Below are 20,422 nucleotides of genomic sequence, written 5' to 3' on the forward strand. Positions count from 1 at the left end.
TTCGTGGAGCAAACAATTTGGCCTCAGCACCTCTGAGCTTCTCACCCCAGTGTAGCTGGATTAGCAAAGTGCCTTGTGCCGGTTTGTAAAGCCATCAGTGGTCCATGCTCTGGCTTGGACAGTCCCAGCAGGATCAGGGCCAGGACACTCAGCTTTCCCAGCTACAGTTTCTCCCTTTGCCAGCACTAGCAAAGCTGCAAGTGGGTCCTGCTTGGGCTGTGCCCACAGCAGAAAACGTCTGTCACCACTGTCTTTCCTTCACCATGCCCATCTGGAAACCTGGGCCTTGGTGAATGCACACATTGGTGCCCCAAGTCACCCATAGAGTTTGAAACAACAGGGAGGCAGGTTCAAAATGCTTATCACAAGAGAATGATGCTCTCCATTAAGTAAGCAAGGCAGCCCTAACCCTAACCCTGCACCCCCTCCCCATTCAATCCCACTGCCAGAACCAGATGTTTCTTTGACAGCATGACCTCATCTGAAATTACATGACTCTGAATCCATAGCCAATTTCATAAGCAGAAAACTCAGTGCACGGTGTGACGCAACTCACTTTCAAGAAAACAAAATATTCCAGTGTTTGATCTTACCATTTTATTTCCCGGCAACAGAGCAACCTCTCTTCCCATTGTGGATCAGGAAATACTGATCTAGCCCATGCCAGTCATGTTTCTCAGCAGGGGTTTCTCACTGAAAGCAGCATGCATGCAAATGTAATACAGTTTTATGAAAGCTCACATTTTAGGAGACTTACATCTATTTATTTAAAATGTTTCAAATAGGAAGTACTTGGGAAGATAATGATTATTTATGACCATGTGTCACACCTTCTTCAAGTACTGAGGGGCTCTAACCAAACACACAGAAAACATCAGGCAAACAAGAAAATGACAAAGCATCCGAAAGCAGAAGAAATCTTTGATTTCCATCCATCCCACTCCCACCTCCAGCATACTGGTGCTGAGCAGCAAGCTGCTCCTGGAAGCTGTTCTGCCAATTGCATGTGTCTCAATGCAGGAAGTGGCTCAGGGAGATGTGCCGTGCATGGGAGCCCTGACAGAAGGATGGATCCTGGACTCCGGCCCCATGCACTGCCTCCCTGCCCTGAGCCATTGCTTCTCCTCTGTGGGTGGGCTGGGACATAGCAATGGGTTTGCCCACAGCCAGTGCCTTCTGGTGCTCCTTGTGATGCAAGGCAAAGAGTAATTAAAAGCTGCTCCCTTGAGCAGTCATGCGATCGGGGATGGAGGGCCCATCCCATGCAGGGGCTGCAGCAAGCCCTGCAGTGACAGGCAGCTGGCGCTGCAGCTGGTGATGCGTGGCAGGAGCACTTGTAGGTCAGAGAGGCAGCAACAGTTGCATCCCAGAGTTGCTGTGAGCATGATCACGTAAAGGTGTGCAAGTCTCAGACCTGGGCTGCACAAACATCCAAAGCAGCACACGTGTCCATGTGAGGGTGCATGCAAGCACACCAATCCCACAGCCAAATGAGAAGCATTTTGTTATAAATTAAGACACAACTCAATCTGAATTTAGTAATACTTATAAAAGGCAAGTAAACAGCGCTGGGTATGCAGGGAATCTATGATCTACCAACACACACACACAAACATCAAACTTTTGAAATATATAGAACATTGCTTTTACATATTAAACCCAAGTATGCCTATACATACGTACAATCAGATCAAACAATCCTTTAAGTCTGTTACTCTTAATGTCCATGTCTGGGGGAGCATAGTTGGAGTTGGTAATCCTGGTTGAAGTGCTCCCATATCTTCCATGACTTAACAGTCTCAATTTTCTATTCATTTTCTTGATTACAAACACAGGAGAATTCCAGGACTAGTCCTGGGAACAATATGTCTCGCTTTAATTTGTTAAGCAACTCGGCCTTCGGGCCTTATATATCCTATTCTTCCTGGATCGAAGAAAAGCATATCCAGCTCCTTTTCAAGGCCAATAGGCCTGGGTCGAAAGGCACGTGCAGGTCAGCAGGGGGCGTAACAGCAAAGGCCTGCGATGGCTGTAGAGGCGGGGGCCGACTGTGTAGCAGAAGGATCGAGGGATGAACCCGCAGCTCCCTCACTATCTGGCAAACCACACGTTTCTGACTGTGGTCCCACATGGCTCTTTAAGGCCTCAGAGACTGCTCGCCAGGTGCCGAGCAATCCCAGCGCAACCTTGTCGTTTTTAGCTGCAGAGTCCCACACCTTGACCTCAATTGGGTCCCATATTTCAGGATCATAAACTGTCCAATTGTTAATAAGGAAAATAAGCTGTAAGGTTACCAGGACAGTCTTTGTTTCTAAGGACATATGATTCCCCGTAATGCGCAACTGCTTACCGACGAGGGGCAGTTGTGTGCACGGGTCCACTTCTCTCGGCTTGAGCTTCTCTCCAGCTCCAGTGCGCCTATTTCCAGGGAATTGCTGTACGAACTTCTCTGAGCAGTTTGCTGAGTTTGGCCGAACCTATCTTCATGAGGTGATCAATGTGCCTGTTCCTGTCCTGGTCTCCGTTCTGCTAGCCTGTCCCTATTCATGCCTTTTTCATTATATAGTGTTGTCTTTTTTTTTTCTTTTTTTTTTTCTTTTTTTTTTTTTTTAATCTCGAGGACAGGCTCCCCTCTTATACCTTTCACCCCACAGCAGTCCTTTTCAAAACAACTCATTGGTCAAACAACCTTGCCCGGCAACAGCAAACACCCAGAAACTTCCATGCCTTAATGGCTGGAGAATAAGCAACTTGAGAGCGCATGGAGTCACCTGAATCACCGTTCTTTGTTCCCTCTAAACTCTTTTGTATTCAAGATGGCCTCGTCGTTAAGAGTATCTCAGTCACATCTCAGTCACTGGGTTTTCCAACCCCCATGGCCACATTCCCAAATCTCCCCCTTCTTTATTAATATCAACCATTTTCTCGACACGAATTACCACTCCATATATAACAGCGACTAATGTTTGTAAAACAACCAAGAGATTACAATTATAAAAGCAAGCACAGCATGTGTACACAACCCTAACTCTCAGGAAGCGTTGATGAATCTGGGGCAGCTACTGGATATAGAAACCCTAAGTTATTCTGGTAGCTGATTCAGTGAAGATACACAAAGCTGTTACTCATGATAGTAGCTCCAGGCCATGTGCCAGTCTGAATTTCCCCACTGAAACTCAGTGTGGGTGCATCAGGTTTACACCAGTGGAAGTGGGAAGGAAATCTGGTCCTCAGGGAGAGCAACCCACAAGAGATAAGATGATCCTGGGTCGCACTGAGGCCAATTCACACATCTTTAGGCATGCATTACCTTTCAAGTCTCTTCTATATTGCACAGAGGACCCATCTGAGGAGATCTGGCCCTGCTAGACACAGCTGAGCACAGCATCCTGCTTCATTTCTGTGCTGCTACTTCCCACATCCTGAAGCTGAGCAGATGCAGACCCTCAAGGAGTCAAGGGTGGGCTCCCTGCCACTGCTGCGGCTGTGGTCCAGCCTCCTTGTGGCACCAATCATGCTGGGAAGATTGCATGAACACAGCTGTTGCCCACAACAGCAATTTATGACTGCTGTCCCCTGTGCTTGGCGCTGTGCCTGGTGTACTTTCGGTGAAGCTGCGCTGTTCCTCCACCTCCTTAGTACAGTAAATCCAGTAAAGCAGAAAGCTTTCACTGGGCTGCAGTGGGTGATTGCTCTGGCTGGATTAGAAGCAGATAGCAAGCAGCCTCTCCTTGGCATTTTGTAAAACTTCATTATTCTTTGTCTTTATATAATATCAAATTAAAAATACAGATCTTTATAATGCTTGCACAATGTAATTGACACTGGGTTATTCATGAACTCTCCATTCATGAGTGCACTGTGTAAAATTCATCACAAACACACAGACTGCTGTGCCAACCTCTGCTGCTCACAAGAGGTGACTGAGAAGCGTACATTGGTGCATGCTGTGCTGCAGCCTGAATGGGATAACAAAAAGGATAGCATGTAACACCCCTTCCCCCAAGTACTCTGCTAATTTCTATCAGCCTGTGGTTGGTCCATTGAAGCCAGAGGTGGTATCTGGTATTAATAATGATTTTTCATGCTACCTGCTGGAGAGCACAGTGCTTTTCAGCTTGCTTTGATCTCTGTCTGCTAATTTTAGTCAATATTTCTGGGTGCAACCCAGGCTCTGGGTGCTCGCAGGAGGACGCTGGTTTGTGTTGGCCAGAGGGCTGATCCTAGCACAGGTGATACTGGTATCCCAAACCACCTTTTGCTGAGCACCAAGGAGCAACAACAACGTCTCGGTAACAGAAGCTTCCCTGGAGAAGTGAAGGAAGGATTAACTGGGCAGGACAGGCAGAAAGCTTGTATCCCCCAGACCTGCAGCTGAGATGGTGGCTGGTCCTTGCTGACACCTCCCCCAAAATGGCCTGCAGCCCAGCACTGAGTTTCTACCCAAAAGCTGGGTCTCTTCACAAGAATGCAGGGAGCTTGGGGAGAGTGATCCAAGCTGTCCCAGGCTAAGCTTTCCAAGCACAGGATGCCGAGTCTCCCTAAATGCTGGCTCTAAATTCAGTATTTTGAATTCTTCCTTCTTTTCCTGAGGTCAGCATCAGGTGTTTCCAATTATCACAAAGAAGCACCACATTGCTCCATCCAGAAGAGCAGAAGAAAATAAATTGGAAATACTGATTATTTGTCTTGTGCAATTATTCTGGGAACAGTTCCCTGGGGACTTACTGCATAATGCAATGTCAATGAATGTGAGAAAAAAATCCTATTGTCATGAAAAACACCCACCGTGAGGAACACAGTCAAGGATTTTTTGTGTCCACATGAAAATGTCTCATCTCAGTCCCTTCCTGTTGCTGTCAGAGATGTGATAAAACCTTGCACATCACTATCTCCAGGGGCTAAATGGGGAACATGGGAGGATGCTGCACTAATATTTAGGAGCACCATGAAGGAAAACAAACAGTCCTGCTTTTCCTCCAGAAGGTTTCAGGAGGCTTTTAGGAGCACGCTCTGCCAGCTGGCAGATTTCCAGCTCCTGATTCCCCCTTATTTGAAGATCTTCGGCTGCCATCACCTTTCGTTGCACCAAAAAAATTGGTCCTGGCAAAGGGGGGTCAAGAAGATGGGACCTGTTAATTCCCCAGATTTTAAAGCCCAGTATGTTGGCAAAATAAAAATTGTATCCTAGGAGCATCTTGTTTACAAGATTAATGACAAAATTAAAACAGATCATGTGAAGCAGGAGGAATTTCTTGCTGGAGAACATGGAGGGGACTGCTCAAGAGAGGGCACACAGCAGCTCTGCGCTTTGTTTTTGGAAGCATTTACTGGATTTGTTTCCAATCAACTTTTCTCAGTTCTCCAAGGAGGCTTTAAACACAAAAAGCCTTAACAAGACAAAAAGCATTGACATGTCATCCCAGAGGATTCTCCAGTCCATTAACCACTGCTCAGAGAAGCACCAAACAGCCACGTGCCCTCACCTTGCACTCACATCCAATGGCTTTAGGAGCAGGAGAGAGTGGGAAGGAGTTATGAACATGAAAGTAAACAGTATTTATGGGGACTACCAGAAAGGGGGGGGGGGAAGGGAAGGGAAGGGAAGGGAAGGGAAGGGAAGGGAAGGGAAGGGAAGGGAAGGGAAGGGAAGGGAAGGGAAGGGAAGGGAAGGGAAGGGAAGGGAAGGGAAGGGAAGGGAAGGGAAGGGAAGGGAAGGGAAGGGAAGGGAAGGGAAGGGAAGGGAAGGCTCCTCCCTGGAGGAGCCTTCTTTCTGCTGTGGTTTTATTTCTTTGGGGCTTTTCCCACCTTAGGGCTTCGTTCATTTTGGCTTCCCATAGGGTTATATTAATGAAGAAAACATGTATTTTTAATAGCACAAAAAGAAGTCCACCTTCAGATGAAATGAACACTGAAGCCGACAGTGAAGCATTAATAAAGTCTCCACCAGCTAGGATGTGATAAGGGATGGTGTGTCAGGGGCTGGATCCTGGCCAGAGCTGACCTCAGCCAGGTCCCACTGTGCTTCCAGCTCTGCCAGCCTCTGCCTGGAAACCTGCAGCTCTGAACAGCAGAGCTGGGCAGGGAAACTGATGCACAGAGCAAGGTGTCTGGCTTCGCATCTCAGTGCAGGCATGACACCACCGATGGCTTCCCCTTGTGCCCTGGGGGCAGCTCACAACTCAATGGAAGTTTTTGGGAGTCCAGCGATCCCAGTGGGGTTTTAGGGGAGTTTCTCTGGCTGCCACCCAGCCTTGAGCCCATTCTGGTGCTGGGGAACCAGGGATGAGGTTCTCACCCTCAGCTCACAGCTTCCAACCACTCACCAGTGCTGCTCCTTCACACACCATCACCCTCATCTTTTCCCTCCATCCCTTACAAGCAAACCCCAAGGCTGGATCCCCTACAACAGGCGGGAGCTAAAACCCCCAGGCATCCTCCAACACAGCACAGGAAGCACAGAGGTGGCTTTGCACAAGTAAGCATGAGGCATCTGTGAGGGTCTGAGCACCAGAAACATATAACTGCTGACACATCTGGGATGCAAGGGCTCAGCCTCTCTTATGAGATGCCCTCTTCCCTTAAGTTCATGGAGGAGGACATCCAAAATTCTGCCAACGAGGGCAGAATTCAACCCTAAGTGTTCAAAGTTTCCCAGTGGTGGTTTTTCTTTTCTTTTTCCTTCTTTCTTTCCTTCTTTCCTTCTTCCTTTCCTTCTTCCTTTCTTTCCCTCTTTCCTTCCTTCTTTCTTTCTTTCCTCCTTTCTTTCCTCCCTTCTTTCTTTCCTTCCTCCTTTCTTTCCTCCCTTCTTTCTTTCCTTCTTTCTCTTTCTTTCTCTTTCCTTCTTTTTCTTTCTCTTTCCTTCTTTCTTTCTTTCCTCCCTTCTTTCTTTTTCTTTCCTTCTTTCTTTCTTCCTTCCTTCCTTCCTTCCTTCCTTTTTTAAAATCAGTGTCATTTCAAAATTATGTAACTGCAAAAAAAGCATCAGGAAAAAAAAACAACTTAGGGATGGCGCTTCTATTCTATTAAACCTTTTCTCCATTAGTCTTCCCACACAACTGCTGTCACCCATTAGCCTGCCAGAGACGCATTAGATGGCTCCTTACTGCTTGGCAGCCCTGCAGGTAGCACTCACCTGCCTCAGCTCACATCCTGCCTGGCATCCCCTGGCAAGGATGGGTGGAATATTGGTTAGGACAGTCCTGGCCAAAGCATAGCCAGTCGGTGAAAAGCATAAGCCTCCCCCAACTCTCCTGCTGCAGGAGCTGCTGGTGTCAGGAGAGTTTTCAGGTGCCGGTGATTTTCTCTGATGAGAATAGCTGTGCTAAAATTCCCATTTAAATTGCAAGGAAATGGAGCAGTTCTGTAACTGCAGGGCTGTCAAAATGCTTCATCTGATTTATTTATTTTTTTTTAATGGGAATTCAATTTTTTTGTTGTTTGTTTGTTTGTTTGTTTTTGACAAAATGAGGGATTGTTTTTATTCTTCAGAAAGGGGTGATTTTCCTGGGGAAATATCCCCAGATATCTGCAAACAGCTGGATGGCTCTTCTGCCTTGCCAGCTTGTGCACCCTGGGAGTTGATTGTCACAGGGTGAACATGACAGGAGCAGAGTTAGGTCAAAGCTGAGCATGCTGGAGCTCTGCCTTCTGCTGCCTCCAGATGCATCCCTCAGGTAGACTGGCAGTTTTTATAATAATTGTATTTATTGATTTCTTGCAATGTGACCTCTGTGCTCAGCTAGAGCATGCTGGTGGGTGAGTCAGGATGAGAGTTTGCGTGCACGCACACCCTACAAACACCAGCCCGTGTGCGTTCCTCTCTGCCAGTCCTCAAGACGTCTTTCTCCAGGTGACTGCTCATGCTGCAACCTCTGACTCTTGCCCTGGCTATTTCTGCTTTCCATTCAGAGCCACTTACTCATTAACAAAGAAGAAAATAACAACCCTAAAGCAGAAATTTAGCAGCAACAAATCATTTTGCAATGCTTTATGCTACAAATTGTTTCCAGTAACAAAGAGATTTGGGGACACTTGAGTCAGATCCTGGCTGTGGGACTGGTCCAAGGCTGCTCAGTCCTAAAAACTGTCACCAAAGCCATTGTGGGGAGACCCTGATCTGGCCCAGCTGGTTACAGACTTGCTTTCCAGCAGAAGACCCTCATGCAGCAAATAAAGCAGGTGCCAAAGTGCAGGATTAAAGGCTTCATGCAAGAGGTGACTGTCCCCTCATATCCCATCAAAGCTGGGCTCCAAGTTGAGCTCGTGTTGCAGTGTTTGAAGAATTACTTTTCTTGCTTCCATCCTTGATGCTACAAAGAACAGGGCTGTGACATCCTCTTTGCCTTCATTTGTATCTGAAATAATAGCAACAGGCTTAAGAGGAGAAAGAGCTGTTCCCCACCTGGCTCCCAGAAGGGTCTTCAAATTCCTCAGAAAGGCAAAGAATAAATATTAACTTAAGAAATTGCTCCTTTAACTTGATTTAGAAGCAAAATTCCCTGTGAGAGATATAATTTTCAGGCCACTTCAGCATCTAAACACAGAGCAGCTTTCATCTGTATTTGCTAGGTCCAGTAAATTTAGCCAGAGAAATAAGGGTTCAGCAGAGGCAAGAAGGCTGTAATTAAGACAGCAGGTGAATATTCTCTCCAGAAAGAAGAGGTGACATGAAATATTCACCATGATTCCTCCAGTGAGTCCTGTCCCTACACTGGCTCTGACATGACCACAAGGGCTGCTGCCACGTTCTGCCCCCAGTTTCCACTGGGAAGATTGAGGGTCCCATTTTCCTAAGGTGCTGTTGCTCCTTAGGATGTGACATTTGAGTGCATTGAGACAAAGTTCAGAAGAGACCCATCAGTCATTTTGCACACTCCAGGCTTGTGTCCAGGGAGCACCCAGCGTTACCATCCCAAGGCACGGGAGCTGACATCTTCCTCCCACAGAATTGGCCTCAGTTTTGCTCTGCCTACAGCATCCCACTCCCACATTTGAAGGTGCAGGTGAGGGGTAAAGCCCCCATGGATCATCTCTCCCACCTGCTCACTGCTCATAGCCCCAGACTAAAGCCCTGAATTACACAGATCTGAGTAGCAACGTGAGCTTAGTGTAGTCTTTTTTTTTTCTTTTTTTTTTTTTCCTTGATTCTTTTTTAATTAAGCCAGAACATCTCATGTGGCAGTGTACACAAAGTGGTAAAAAGCTCTGGAGCATGATTAAACACCCAAGTGAAGCAGCAGCAGCATCGCTCCTGATGAAGGAGAGGGAACATGCTCCTGTGCTGTTCAGCCCCTCAGAAACAAAGGCATGCTAAAATAGCAGGAGGTCACCCAGCAAAACACTGGGCAATTCCAAGCAAACTTCATCCCCTTAAATACAGGAAAAAGAAAAGAAATTACAATACACACACACACACACACACAAAAAAAAAAAAAAAAAAAAAAAAAAAAAAAAAAAAACAGTTGCAGAACCACTGTGTGAAAAGCATCCTCAAGGCTCAAAGTTCAGGAGTGCAAGCTCTCTCTTCAAAACAGCGATAATGTTCAATTTTCTTTTCTGTCTGCCTGAGGATGAGATGGAATAATTTGTCCAGCCTTGTCCAGCCTCTGGCTGTGTCTCGGGAACCCTCCTCTCCCTGCAGTCTTGCTAGCTTCTTTTTCAAGGTGTTGCTTTCTCCTTCTCATCTCAGTGCTGGAAGGATGCAGGGTAACTCCGACAGGACCGGTGAACACGGCTGAAATGTACCAGTGTACCAAGAGATCAGCTGTCAGGTGCCAGCCTCCTTTTCTGTCTCTCTCTCAATATTTTACCACATCTGGGCTCACACTTTGCAACCCAGCACCGGAGGAGAGGCTTCTACTCATCCCTGGCAGCTCTGGACAGCAGGAAGGTGGCCACAGGGATACCTTGTGCAGCAGGAGATGGCTCGTCTCTGTGTTCCCTTCTGACCAGGTCACTATGGGATGCCCCACGCTAGTTGACAGATTTCTTGAGTTTAATAACCAAAAAAAAGAGCTTACTGATGTTAAAAGGCTGGGAGATCTTGGATTTTTAATTTGCTCAGGATTCATGTTAAAATTAGTTCTTAATAAAGCCAGAGGTGTTTTCATTTGTTTCACTCCCTCTCCTCTTTTCTTCAGTGTTAAAATGGAAAACAGAAAGAAAAAAAAAAAAAAAAAAGAAAAAAAAAGTGAGATAATTGAGAGAGTGCCAGCTGAGAAGTTTAAAATAGATGAAAATCATTCCTCCTCTCTACCTGCAGAAGAAATCTGTATGTATTTATACAGACAAATATATGTATATACAGATATATATTACCATTCTGCTCTTTCAATTAAAGTTCATGAATAATGCTGATAATGCTGTGCCCTCCAAACAAGTGGGGAGAAGGAGCTTGACCTGCTTTGGGAATCCTTTCAAACCTAGGCATCCCAGCTGCTGTAAAGGTGATGTCACCTTCTTGGAGCAGCCTCAGCCAAACCCCCAGATGAGATGTGCCACCTCCTAAAATCTTCCTAATCAGTCCTTAGCAACTTGCTGTCACCTAGAAAACCCCACTTTTATTCGCTTTTTGGCGAGTGTCAGCATAAACCCTGAAAGAACAACAGCATCTTTGCTCACTTGGGCATTTTTTTTTTCTCTCTCTTTTTTTTTCCCCCCTCTCTCGCTCTCTTAATACACACACAAGGCACAGAAAATGAGGTATCAGAAGTTTCCATATTTCTGAATCTGAAAACAGAGTTGTAAAATTCAGCTGGCTTACCTATTCTACCTACACCATAATGCACGCAGCAGAGTAAGAAATAGGCTACTGACATCTTATTTATGTGCCTTCCATATTTTTCATGGATCAAATATTTCATCTGTCCATGTTAAAAACACATGCAGCCCCAAAACACTGCAGACTCAGAAAATCCCTATAACAGATGTAGTGCAGGACTGTACCTCAGAGGGTTCTGTTCTGAGAATACTCAATTACCTTGGAGAATTTCACAACTGGAAGCTCAATAATTTGCTTGCAATAAAAAAAAATAAAATAAAATAAAAAATCAAACCAACAAAACAAAGAAAATAAAACCACTTCGGAATAAAGGCAGTGTTTGTGGGGTGGCAGAACTCTGCAGGTTCCCCAGAGCTGTGTTGGTCTCATATTGCACCAGAGTAGTTCTGTTGCTTACTATGAGATTTGAGGCAGCAGTAATAGAATTAACTCAGAGATGGCAGCTTCCATGGAAACCCCTATTTCCAAGTGCTTTATGACTTTCTCATAACATGGTGGCTTCAACAGGACTTTTTTTTTTTTTTTTTTTTTTTTTTTCAGCAGTTAGGCAAAGCAGCGCATTATTCTGGAAAGACTGCTGTTTACAGAACATGAAAGAGGAGCACGTTTGTCTTTGATACACCAGTCTGCTCCATCACATCTGCCTCAGGGCCTCTGTGTGCTGCAGCCCCTTCTCCAGTGGCACCAGGGATGCTCCTGCAGGGGAAAAAGGATCCCTTCAAGGTGACTTGAAGACCCTGCTTGGGAACAACCGGCCTTGAAACAGGGAGCCTCTTGTTTAGAAACAGGGAGTCTCCTGTTTAGTTGTTCTCCTGGGTTTAAGCTCCCGAGAGCTAAAATGAAGCCCTTCCTTTTCCACAGGGTTCACTAGTGGGAAAAACAATGCTGCGAGGTGCTGGACAGTCCTGCACCATCATCCCATTCCCATAATCTTGCTGCCTGGTTTTAGGGACTAATCCCCTGTAACCGCTGCAGGAAGATGGAAGCACAACTTCTGCTGATAAAACCACTGCCCACTTGCACACCAGGAACTGCACACAGAGCTGAGTAATGGGCTAAATCCCATAAATCACCTGGGGTTCACACAGGTGAATGAAACCACAGCCCTTCAAGCCCAGCCCAGATGATTCAGGAACTCTGCAGCCAAGTTCACATTTGCAGACTCCAGTGCTGAACTCAGCATCTTACTCTCCCTGGGGGCTGCAGGGCTCTGGGCATGGTTTTGTGGGTTTCTTAGATTGCCAGGGGAAAGCATTTGGGGCTGAACCTTGCCTTCTTCTGCTTCCTTCTGAGATAAATTAAATAACACTCAAAGGGTGCAGGTGGAAGAAAGCATTATAATTTACTTTACAGGGCTTTCAAAGCTTTTATTTAATCCTTTTTGCCTTAACCTGAGTCAATGTTTGAAGTGAAAATGAAGTTTCAAAAGAGGGCAATGCTTTTGGTTTAGAAAAACTTCAGATTATTTGTCTTTTCTGTATCTTTTGAGGGCATGCATGTTACATCTTGGGGGAGAACAGCGGGATTCACCTGAAATGGTTCTCTGAATTTCTCCTGTGTAGTTTTGTCTACAATGAAACTGTGGTTTTCAGCAGAAGTAGCAATCCCACTCTCCCAAAAAAGGATAATTTAAAAAGCGACTCTTTGACTAGTAAGCAACATATATAGGCTCCAGCTGTAGTATTCCTTCCATGCATTGAGTCCAATAGGCTTTGTAAACTGCTATGTCTGGGTAAAGAAGCAATTGAGACTCACACGAGGGTGAATTGGTAATGGGAAAAAGAAATGGAAATGGTTTCTGAAGGATGTGTAGCTGGGCTGGGCACACCAGGCCAGCCGGTGCAGGCTTTGCTTTTTGTGGTCAGGTTTTGTCTTCAGAGAACTTCTGTGGGGAGTGTTTGAATTTTAGCTCAGGGTGAGGTTGGTCTTGTCCATCCAACTCCTATCTACCATCGGCTTTCTCTTGTTTAAATAAATAAATAAATAAAATACAATTCCTTCCTTCTGATAAATAAAGCTGGGAATTTGAGTGGATATTTGGAGTGGGCACATATGAGGGAAGAAAGCAGTTTTTCCACACCATCCAACTGTTATGTCCTGTACATCCCCTTTTGCTAAGCTAGCCCCACCAAAAGAACAGATACAAACAGGTACAAAAGGAAAATAAGCAAGTGGACCAGGTCCAGGGCTGTGTCATGTTTCTCCAGGCAGGCAAAACCAACAGCCCAGGCACTGCCAGAGCACCTGGCACTGTTTAAATCCCTCTGTGCTGCAGGGTAGTGGTAATGCTGCTGGAGAAGGGCTTATCTGAGGATGTTTAGAGTCCAACACAAACCTCAGGTTTGTGTCATTGTATCGTGGGTAAAACAACCTCAGACTGCCTCATGGCAAAGGTATTTGAATGTTTATTTTCCTGTGGGTGAGCCAAAGGGAAAAGCTTCCACTTCTTTCAACTAGCAGGAGGAAAAGGCTGTGATGCTTATGGAAGCTACTCAAAGTCACGTCGTAACAAACGCAATCACTTCTGTCCCTTTTTCATACCATTTCAGTTTAAGAAAGTCATGGTCATCCTTCCAGATCTGAAAGGGATTTTGGACTTATGGGAAAAAAAAAAAAAAAAAAAAAAAGGTAAGACTTGTGCAGAAAATGGACACAAGCACATGAAGAGCAGAGGCACTGAAAATTGTCCAGGTTGTTGAGGGAGGAAAGCTGAGCCCATGTCCACGTGCTTGTGAAAATCCCTGCTCCAGCAGCCCCAGCATGAGGCCCCTCGAACATTTTCCTATGGCCCCAGGGCCAGGAGTAGGTTTTCTGGGAAGGCCCCACACCAAGGTGCAAGAGCTGAACGTTTTCAGCTCTTGCCACAGTGGAAGGAAACTCTGCAAAAGAGGCTGGGGCTGACCAGGCTGTGAAGGCTCCATCTATTGGGTAAAAATACGCAGCAGATCAAAATGCAATGGAAAATGAATTCAGAGAGAAAATATCAGAAGGGATTCGAAGCAGTTATAGCCACTTAGAGCTTAATTGGGTACAATTATAGGAATGCTGCTTAGTACTATTCTAAATCAAAATGAAGGTAACAGCGAGTGGCTTTGAAGAGATCAGAACGAAGCAACCCGAGCTAGATGCCAAAATACAACCCAAGTGCCTGCTGTCTCCCCAGGGCATCGGGGACAGGGCTTTTGTGTGCACCTGTGTCCCATGCAGGGCAAAACAAGCTCTGTGCCCGACCTGTGCTAGCTTCAGTAGGACACGGGCAAGTGGGGAGTGGGGACTGAGGAAGGGGGACCCCGAGATGCATTTCCCCGTGCACTGGGGGAACGTGCAGTTGCTTTTCTACGGGAAGCAAAAAGCAGCCCCCGAGCAACTGGCCCCTTTCCCCCAGCAGCTGGCCGGTGCAAGCAGCAAACCTCGCCTGTATTTCTAGAGGCTTTGCTTCAGCCCGTGATCTCATGTTTTCCCCCGGGGCTGCTGAAAATCGGAAAAACAAACTGTGGCGGGTGGAGGACGAGGAGGTGGTGGAAGAGGAGGAGGAGGAGGAGGAGCAGGGAAGGAGGAACCCCTCCGAAGCCCGGCTGAAGCCGGCGGCGCTCGGGGGCTGCGAGCGGGGCCGCTCTCCCCCCTGCTCTGAGGGGGATAAATAGGGTGAGGAGGAGGGGGCTCCTCTGGCGAAGCGGGGCCGAGCATCCTTCCTCCGCCTCCCGAGCGCGCCTGGCGCCGAGCGGCGGGGCTGGCCGCCGCAGTCGCCTGGGAAGCGGGATTTGCTCCGGGGGAAGCATCGCCCCCTCTTCTTCCTCCTCGCCGCGAAGGGCTTTTCCCAGCGGGAGCCCGGCCGGGGCGGCATGAGCGCCAACGGGGAGCGGCGGAGCGCGGCCGGGGTTCGGCGCTGAGCGGCGGAGCGGGGTTCGCCGGAGGCGCGGGGAGGTCCCGCGGCTCGCGGAGGGGGGCGCCGGTTGCTCCCGGAGCCCCACCGGAGCTCGGAGGTACCGGGGAGCGCCGACGCCCCCCCCGCTCCGGGGAGCGGCGGCCGGCCGGGCTGCCCCCCGCGGGGTGCGGCGGCAGTGCGGGGGGGGGGCGACAGCGGCGACAGCGGCGACAGCGACGACAGCGGCAGCGGGGCCCGGCATGCCGCGCTGCCGGAACTGCTGCCCGCCGCTGAGCTCGGGGCCGGCGCGGCGGCTTGCCCGCTGCGGCTCCCCCCGCCGCTCGGGGCCGCTGCCGGCCGCGGCGAGGGGAGCGGGGATGGAGCGGGGCTGCTCGCCCTGAGCCCCGGGCGGCGGCGGCGGCGGCGGGGGAGGCGGCGGGGAGCGCCGATGGCGAGGGGGCGCCGGGCGCCGCCGTTGCGCAGCCGGCTGCACGGGCTGCGGCACATGTGCTCGCGGCGGGCGGCGCTGCCGCGGCGGGCGCTGTGGGTGCTCGCCTTCTGCACGGCGCTGGGGTTGCTCCTCTCCTGGTCCTCCAACCGCCTCCTGCACTGGCTCTCCTTCCCGTCGCACACCCAGGTGCGAAGCGAGTGGAGCCGCCAGCTGCTCTTCCCCGCCGTCACTCTGTGCAACAACAACCCGCTCCGCTTCCCCCGCCTCTCCAAGGGGGACCTGTACTACGCGGGGCACTGGTTGGGCTTGCTGCTGCCCAACCGCACGGCCCGGCCGCTGCTCACCGAGCTCCTGCGGGGCGACGAGGCGAGGTTGCGGTGGTTCGCCAAGCTGGCCGACTTTCGCCTCTTCCTGCCGCCCCGCCACTACGAGGGCATCAGCGCCGACTTCATGGACCGCCTGGGCCACCAGCTGGAGGACATGCTGCTGTCCTGCAAGTACCGCGGCGAGCTCTGCGGGCCCCACAACTTCTCCGCGGTGAGTGCTCCCCGGGACCCCCCGGCTCCCCTCGCCCCTCCGGGGCTCTCCTCGGTGCGCTTTTTCCTTACACCCGCGGGGCTGCGCACTCTTCTCCCACGCCCTCAATTGCACCGTTCCGTGGGGCTGCGCGGAGGGAGGATGTTTGTGGCTTTGGCAGCGACACAGGTGGGACACCGGTTCCCTGCACATCCTCCCCGAACAGGGCAATGAGTGGCAGCGGTGGAGTTCTCGTTGCAAACCCCAGTCAGAACCGCTCTGACTCTGTGGCAGCTCTCTGCCCGGGAAGCTCCCTGAATGTTTATTTCCCCTCTGGAGCAAAGCTGATGCTTTCTGTTTTAAAGGCTAACTCAGGCCATCAGCAGTGGAAAGTGGGGTCTCACTACTGCTCTTTTTCTTTTGGAAAAGAAAAAGCATGCTGCAACCCTCTTGGATACTTCAGTGACGTTTTCCCTGTTGTATCTCAGCATAGTTGTATCTCAACTTTTTTCATCCCCAGCTGGGAAGCAAGGTTTCCTCAGGTGAACTTTGTCTGCAGATGCAGGCTGAGACTTAGGTCAGCTCTGTTATGTTGTGGGGGGAGGGAGAAGGGGGGAGTGGGACTGGCACCTGGGCCTGTCCTGGGGCAGCCCATGCTCACTTGGTGCCTGCTTCTTTGCTGCCCAGTGAATTTCTTCTGAGTCTCTCTGTGCAGCTGTGTGGAGTTGTGTGGTGTGATTTGTTTGGCAAATGATGAGCTACTAATTGGAGCTGCTGCCTTTACCGTCCAGAAAGCCCCCAGGCCCTTGTGCATAAGGCAGGAGAATGCATGGGTGCGCTACTGTAAGATCAAACCCTTGAAATGCTTTGTGAGCCACCACCAGTATAATCTGCCTAAAAGATTCCTGCAGGGCTGTTTGCAAGTTGCAAGAGCTCTAAATGAGAGCTCAAACTGGACTCTTTTAATGACCTTTTTAAAGTTTGTTGATAGCAGCTGGGTGTTCATTGTGCTGGAATATTCTGCTCTTCTTATTTCTGCGGATAGCCAGGAGAGAGAGAGAGTTGTGATTAAATACCCTTGCTGGTGTCTGGAGTGAGAGAACTAGTTTTGAGCTGTTGCTGCTCCACACGCAGGAGAGGAGTTGAAATTCCCTGCTCTGTAAGTGCTGCCTGAGATGCATACCTAAAACCAGTTGTTGTCTTCCCTTTGGACTTGTCACATCAGCCTCACCAGCTGCTAGACTGTGAAGGGACGGAGAGAGAAAATCCTTGTGGGATGATCTTAGCTTCTTGGGACTGTTGAATTAGCATATGTTGCTGAAAAGATGAGCAGAAATAGCATACTTTTTAAAACTAAAAATAAATAAAAACTTTGAGAGAATCTTCCTAGTGGGACTAGTCTGCAAAGCAGTTCAGTGGCAGAAGGAAATTTGGGAATAGGCAGATATAGGCCTTATTGGAAGGCTGCCTTTCCTTTTCAGTTCCCCCTTTTGCAAGTGTGCTGATGTTTGTCTGGTGTGACAGGGCCCTGGCTGCAGGTTTTAATGAACTCATGTTCCAAGTTGTAGTGAGCATGGAAGGGTGATGTTGAATCCTATAGCCCAAGAAATGTGAAGCCTGGAGTGCTGTGTTGGCTTGGCATGGGTGAAGGGACAGTGAGGCACCTGCTGAACGCAGGCTCTGTTTGATGTAGCTGTTTGCTAAATGCTCTGCAGGAGGATTGCTGAGCACTGTGATTGCTCACCATCCTGCACAGGTTGAAAAAGCTGCCTCTGGAGGCTGGGAGGGAAAGGCAGGGATTAGTGCCACCTCCTTGCTTTGCAACATGTCCTCTCTCCTCAGGGCTTTAGAGCAAAGAGTAGTGACCTCTGCATTGTCCTTGAACGAAGGCTGAGGAGCTTCTCCACCCGTGGATCCCAAGCAGAGAGAAATGTGTCTTGGGGAGATGCTAAAACAGCTTTTGTGAGCTCAGGGTGTCCAGAGAACTCACTGCCCAGTGCACATTGTCTGCAACTGAAACCTGGGGTTTGGGGTTTGCTGCAAGGATCAAGAGCTTAGCAGCCCCAAGCATCCCTTGGGGTCTGGGTTACCTGAGCTTCTGCTTCTCCTGAACTAGGAGAAAAAAAACACCTAGGAGGGACAGGAAAACTGTTTGGCTTGGGTACAGATGAGAAGAAAGCAGGTGAAAAAGATTAAATGCAAACTGAATAAATGATAGTGTGAAGGGTATTTTGCAGTTCTTACACCTGCTTGGATGCCCCGAAGAGGTTTTCTGCCTCAAAAAGAAGGTGAGATAATGCTTGTAGGGTTGTGACTTCCATTGGGTAAAAAGCAAAAGACCAAAACAGATGTGTTTTTGGAAGAGACAAGTTCTCCCTTAGATCTGAAGCAGAAAAAAGGCTCTGCATGAGAGCTGGTCCTTTTTTTTTTCCCTTTGCAACTCCCTTAGTGCATCTCATGCAAGAGATTACCTCTCCTTTCAAGCTTGCTTTGTGTATCATCAGGCTAGGGTGGCAACTGTGCTTCTAAAAAACAAAAAGGTTACATGAAAATAAACACAGCAAAAACAATGTATCGGGGTTGATTTGTTGCTTTTCCCCAATATATGTGGCTTGGGGGGGTGGGGTTGCACTGATTTGTGGAGCTTGTTGCTGCAGGACAGATGGTAAAAATTAGTCTCATTTAGCTTAGTTACGAGCACTCGCTTCTGACTTATTCTCCTGCCTGTGCAAGCTGGCTTGTTTTGGCCACGTGCAACATTTGGCAGTCAGGGTGAGAGGATGAGGCCAGTTGTGTAGGAGGGAGATGAGGTCTTGTGCCCCTTGATCAGTGAGGGGGTCTCCTGTTTCCACACCTGGAGTTACAAAATTGGCTGTTACATGTGTAAATGGGCACACAAGTGCTCAGCTCCCACCCTAAGAGGCTTTAAGGGAAGCAGCTGTTGAGTAGTTAGCATCCTTCAGAAATTTATTCCAATTTGTAATATAAAACTGTCAGGACTGGAGGACTTAATGATTAAAGATGGTGTTTGCTTTCCTGTGCAGGAATGGCCTTATCTGTCTGTAACTGGGTATCAGGATTAAGTGGACAAAAGCTTGGCTCTGCATCATTCGAATTTGGGTGTTGATTTCTATTGCTGAGCTTTCTTTTGTTTCCAAAATATTTATCTTGGTTGTCCTGTCCTGTATGTATTGATTTCTTTTTCTGTTTTTTTTTTTTTGTTTTTTTTTTTTTTTTTTTTTTGTGGGAAAGTTTCTAGCACACCTGTGGGAATAGAAATGTTGTTTCTGCAGAGTTGCACTGTTTGGAGGGAAGGAATGTGGTACTGAGATATGCTTAGAGTGATAAGAAAGCTTAGCAGGCAACCTTGTAAAATGCAGACAACCAGACTCCTTAGGACAATTAGATGAAAATCACTGTGTTAAGTCAAGTCAGATAAGTGAAGAAACATTACCACTTCAAGCAGTAAAAATGTCAAAAGAAATTTGAAATTTAAAAGGCTGGCAACTGAAGGCCATGCATTGTTTGTGAAGCATCAGATAGATTGTGAACCTGGATTACACACTCAGTGGGGAAACAGGGAAGTGTCCTGTCATCAAAAAGTATATAAACTGTGTTTTGGAATTAGTAGGGGTGCTCTCCTGCTTGGGGCGCCCGCCATTGCAATCACGAATAAATTACTACTTCACTGAGATCCTCGCCTGAGCCTAAGTGATTGGCTACAGAGTGTTTCTCACACACCCCGTGGGCTGAGATTTATGCACTAATTACCTCATCCCAATTTAAGAACTTCCAGGATAAAACTTGTCACCTTGCCTGCCCATTGCAAAGGGATGTGGTGTGGTCTGCGCAGAGGGCGGCTGACTTCTCTCGGCTCTGCCTGCAGCTCTGTGAAGGCTCTGATTTTTTGGGGCAGCTTTGAAGGTTTTGCGGTCAATACCCATCAGTGGTTTTTATTTGCTTGCTGTTTAGTTTTGAATTGCTTTTGTTTATTCCAAGAATAGGGATTTCATGGGATAGTCATTGTATGGAGCCCAAGGTGCTGCTTTCTTGCAGGTCTGCACATTTTTAAAAGTACTCCTCTGCCCAAAGAATGCTGTGGTATGGCCTTCTGTTTTGATGTTTTCCCACCAGATGATCAGCTGTGTCCAATGTGAAGCTGATGTTCATCAAACTAAATGAGGCTGCAGTGCTGGGTTTGTATCGGGCCGTGGTGTGGCTGCATGTGGTTACTGGCATGTCACCACTGCAGGCTCGGAGCATCTGCCAGCCCTGGGGCTCACACTGCTGTAGCCAGTGGCACAGTAACTTTAGCAAGTGTATGTGGCTTGCTTCGCCTGGGGGTTTTGCTCACTGTACTACAAACTGTTTTACCCAGTCCCTTTTAGACTGCTATTCGGCTAGGTTTTATTTTTTTTTTTTTTCATGCCAGTTCCAAACATAACTTAAATCTGGCTTGCTGTTACTTTTGGAAGGGAAGCAGGCTGTGTTTAATTGTGCTGATGTGGGGCTGAAGCTTTAAGTATGTTCCTGATTTGTATGGATGCCATTGAAGGGACAACGTGTGGAGCCAGTTGGATTCAGTCTTGCTCATTAAAGTAGCAGTGCCAAGTCCATGCTCTCCCTCCTCACCAGACTGCAGTGACATTAAGTAATATTACTAGCTTTGTGTTAGTTAGCATGAAAGGATCCAAAGAGAAATTTTAGGGCTGAGCTGTGCTAGGTGCTGCCCAAGTACAGCAAGCAATGATGCTTGTGTGAAAGATGGGATGGCTCCTAAGAGAGATTTGAGGAGATTTAGTGTAAT

At 48.1% G+C, this 20,422-nt stretch overlaps 1 protein-coding gene across 6 annotated transcripts in view; it reads left to right on the forward strand.

Moving 5' to 3' along the window:
* ASIC2 (acid sensing ion channel subunit 2) overlaps nucleotides 1–20,422 on the forward strand; it is a 577,174-nt gene that overhangs the window by 457,172 nt on the left and 99,580 nt on the right. Inside the window, exon 1 of one of the 6 annotated variants that reach the window (XM_084496119.1) lies at nucleotides 14,980–15,636. The exons of the other annotated variants lie outside the window; for them this stretch is intronic. Within the exon in view, the coding sequence (XP_084352245.1) occupies nucleotides 15,097–15,636 (540 nt within the window). The 5' untranslated portion in view covers nucleotides 14,980–15,096. Of the gene's footprint in view, nucleotides 1–14,979; nucleotides 15,637–20,422 lie in introns of those variants that run through there. 6 annotated transcript variants of the gene reach the window in all.

Source organism: Aythya ferina, assembly GCF_964211825.1.
Source record: "Aythya ferina genome assembly, chromosome: 23".
Lineage (NCBI taxonomy): Eukaryota > Metazoa > Chordata > Aves > Anseriformes > Anatidae > Aythya > Aythya ferina.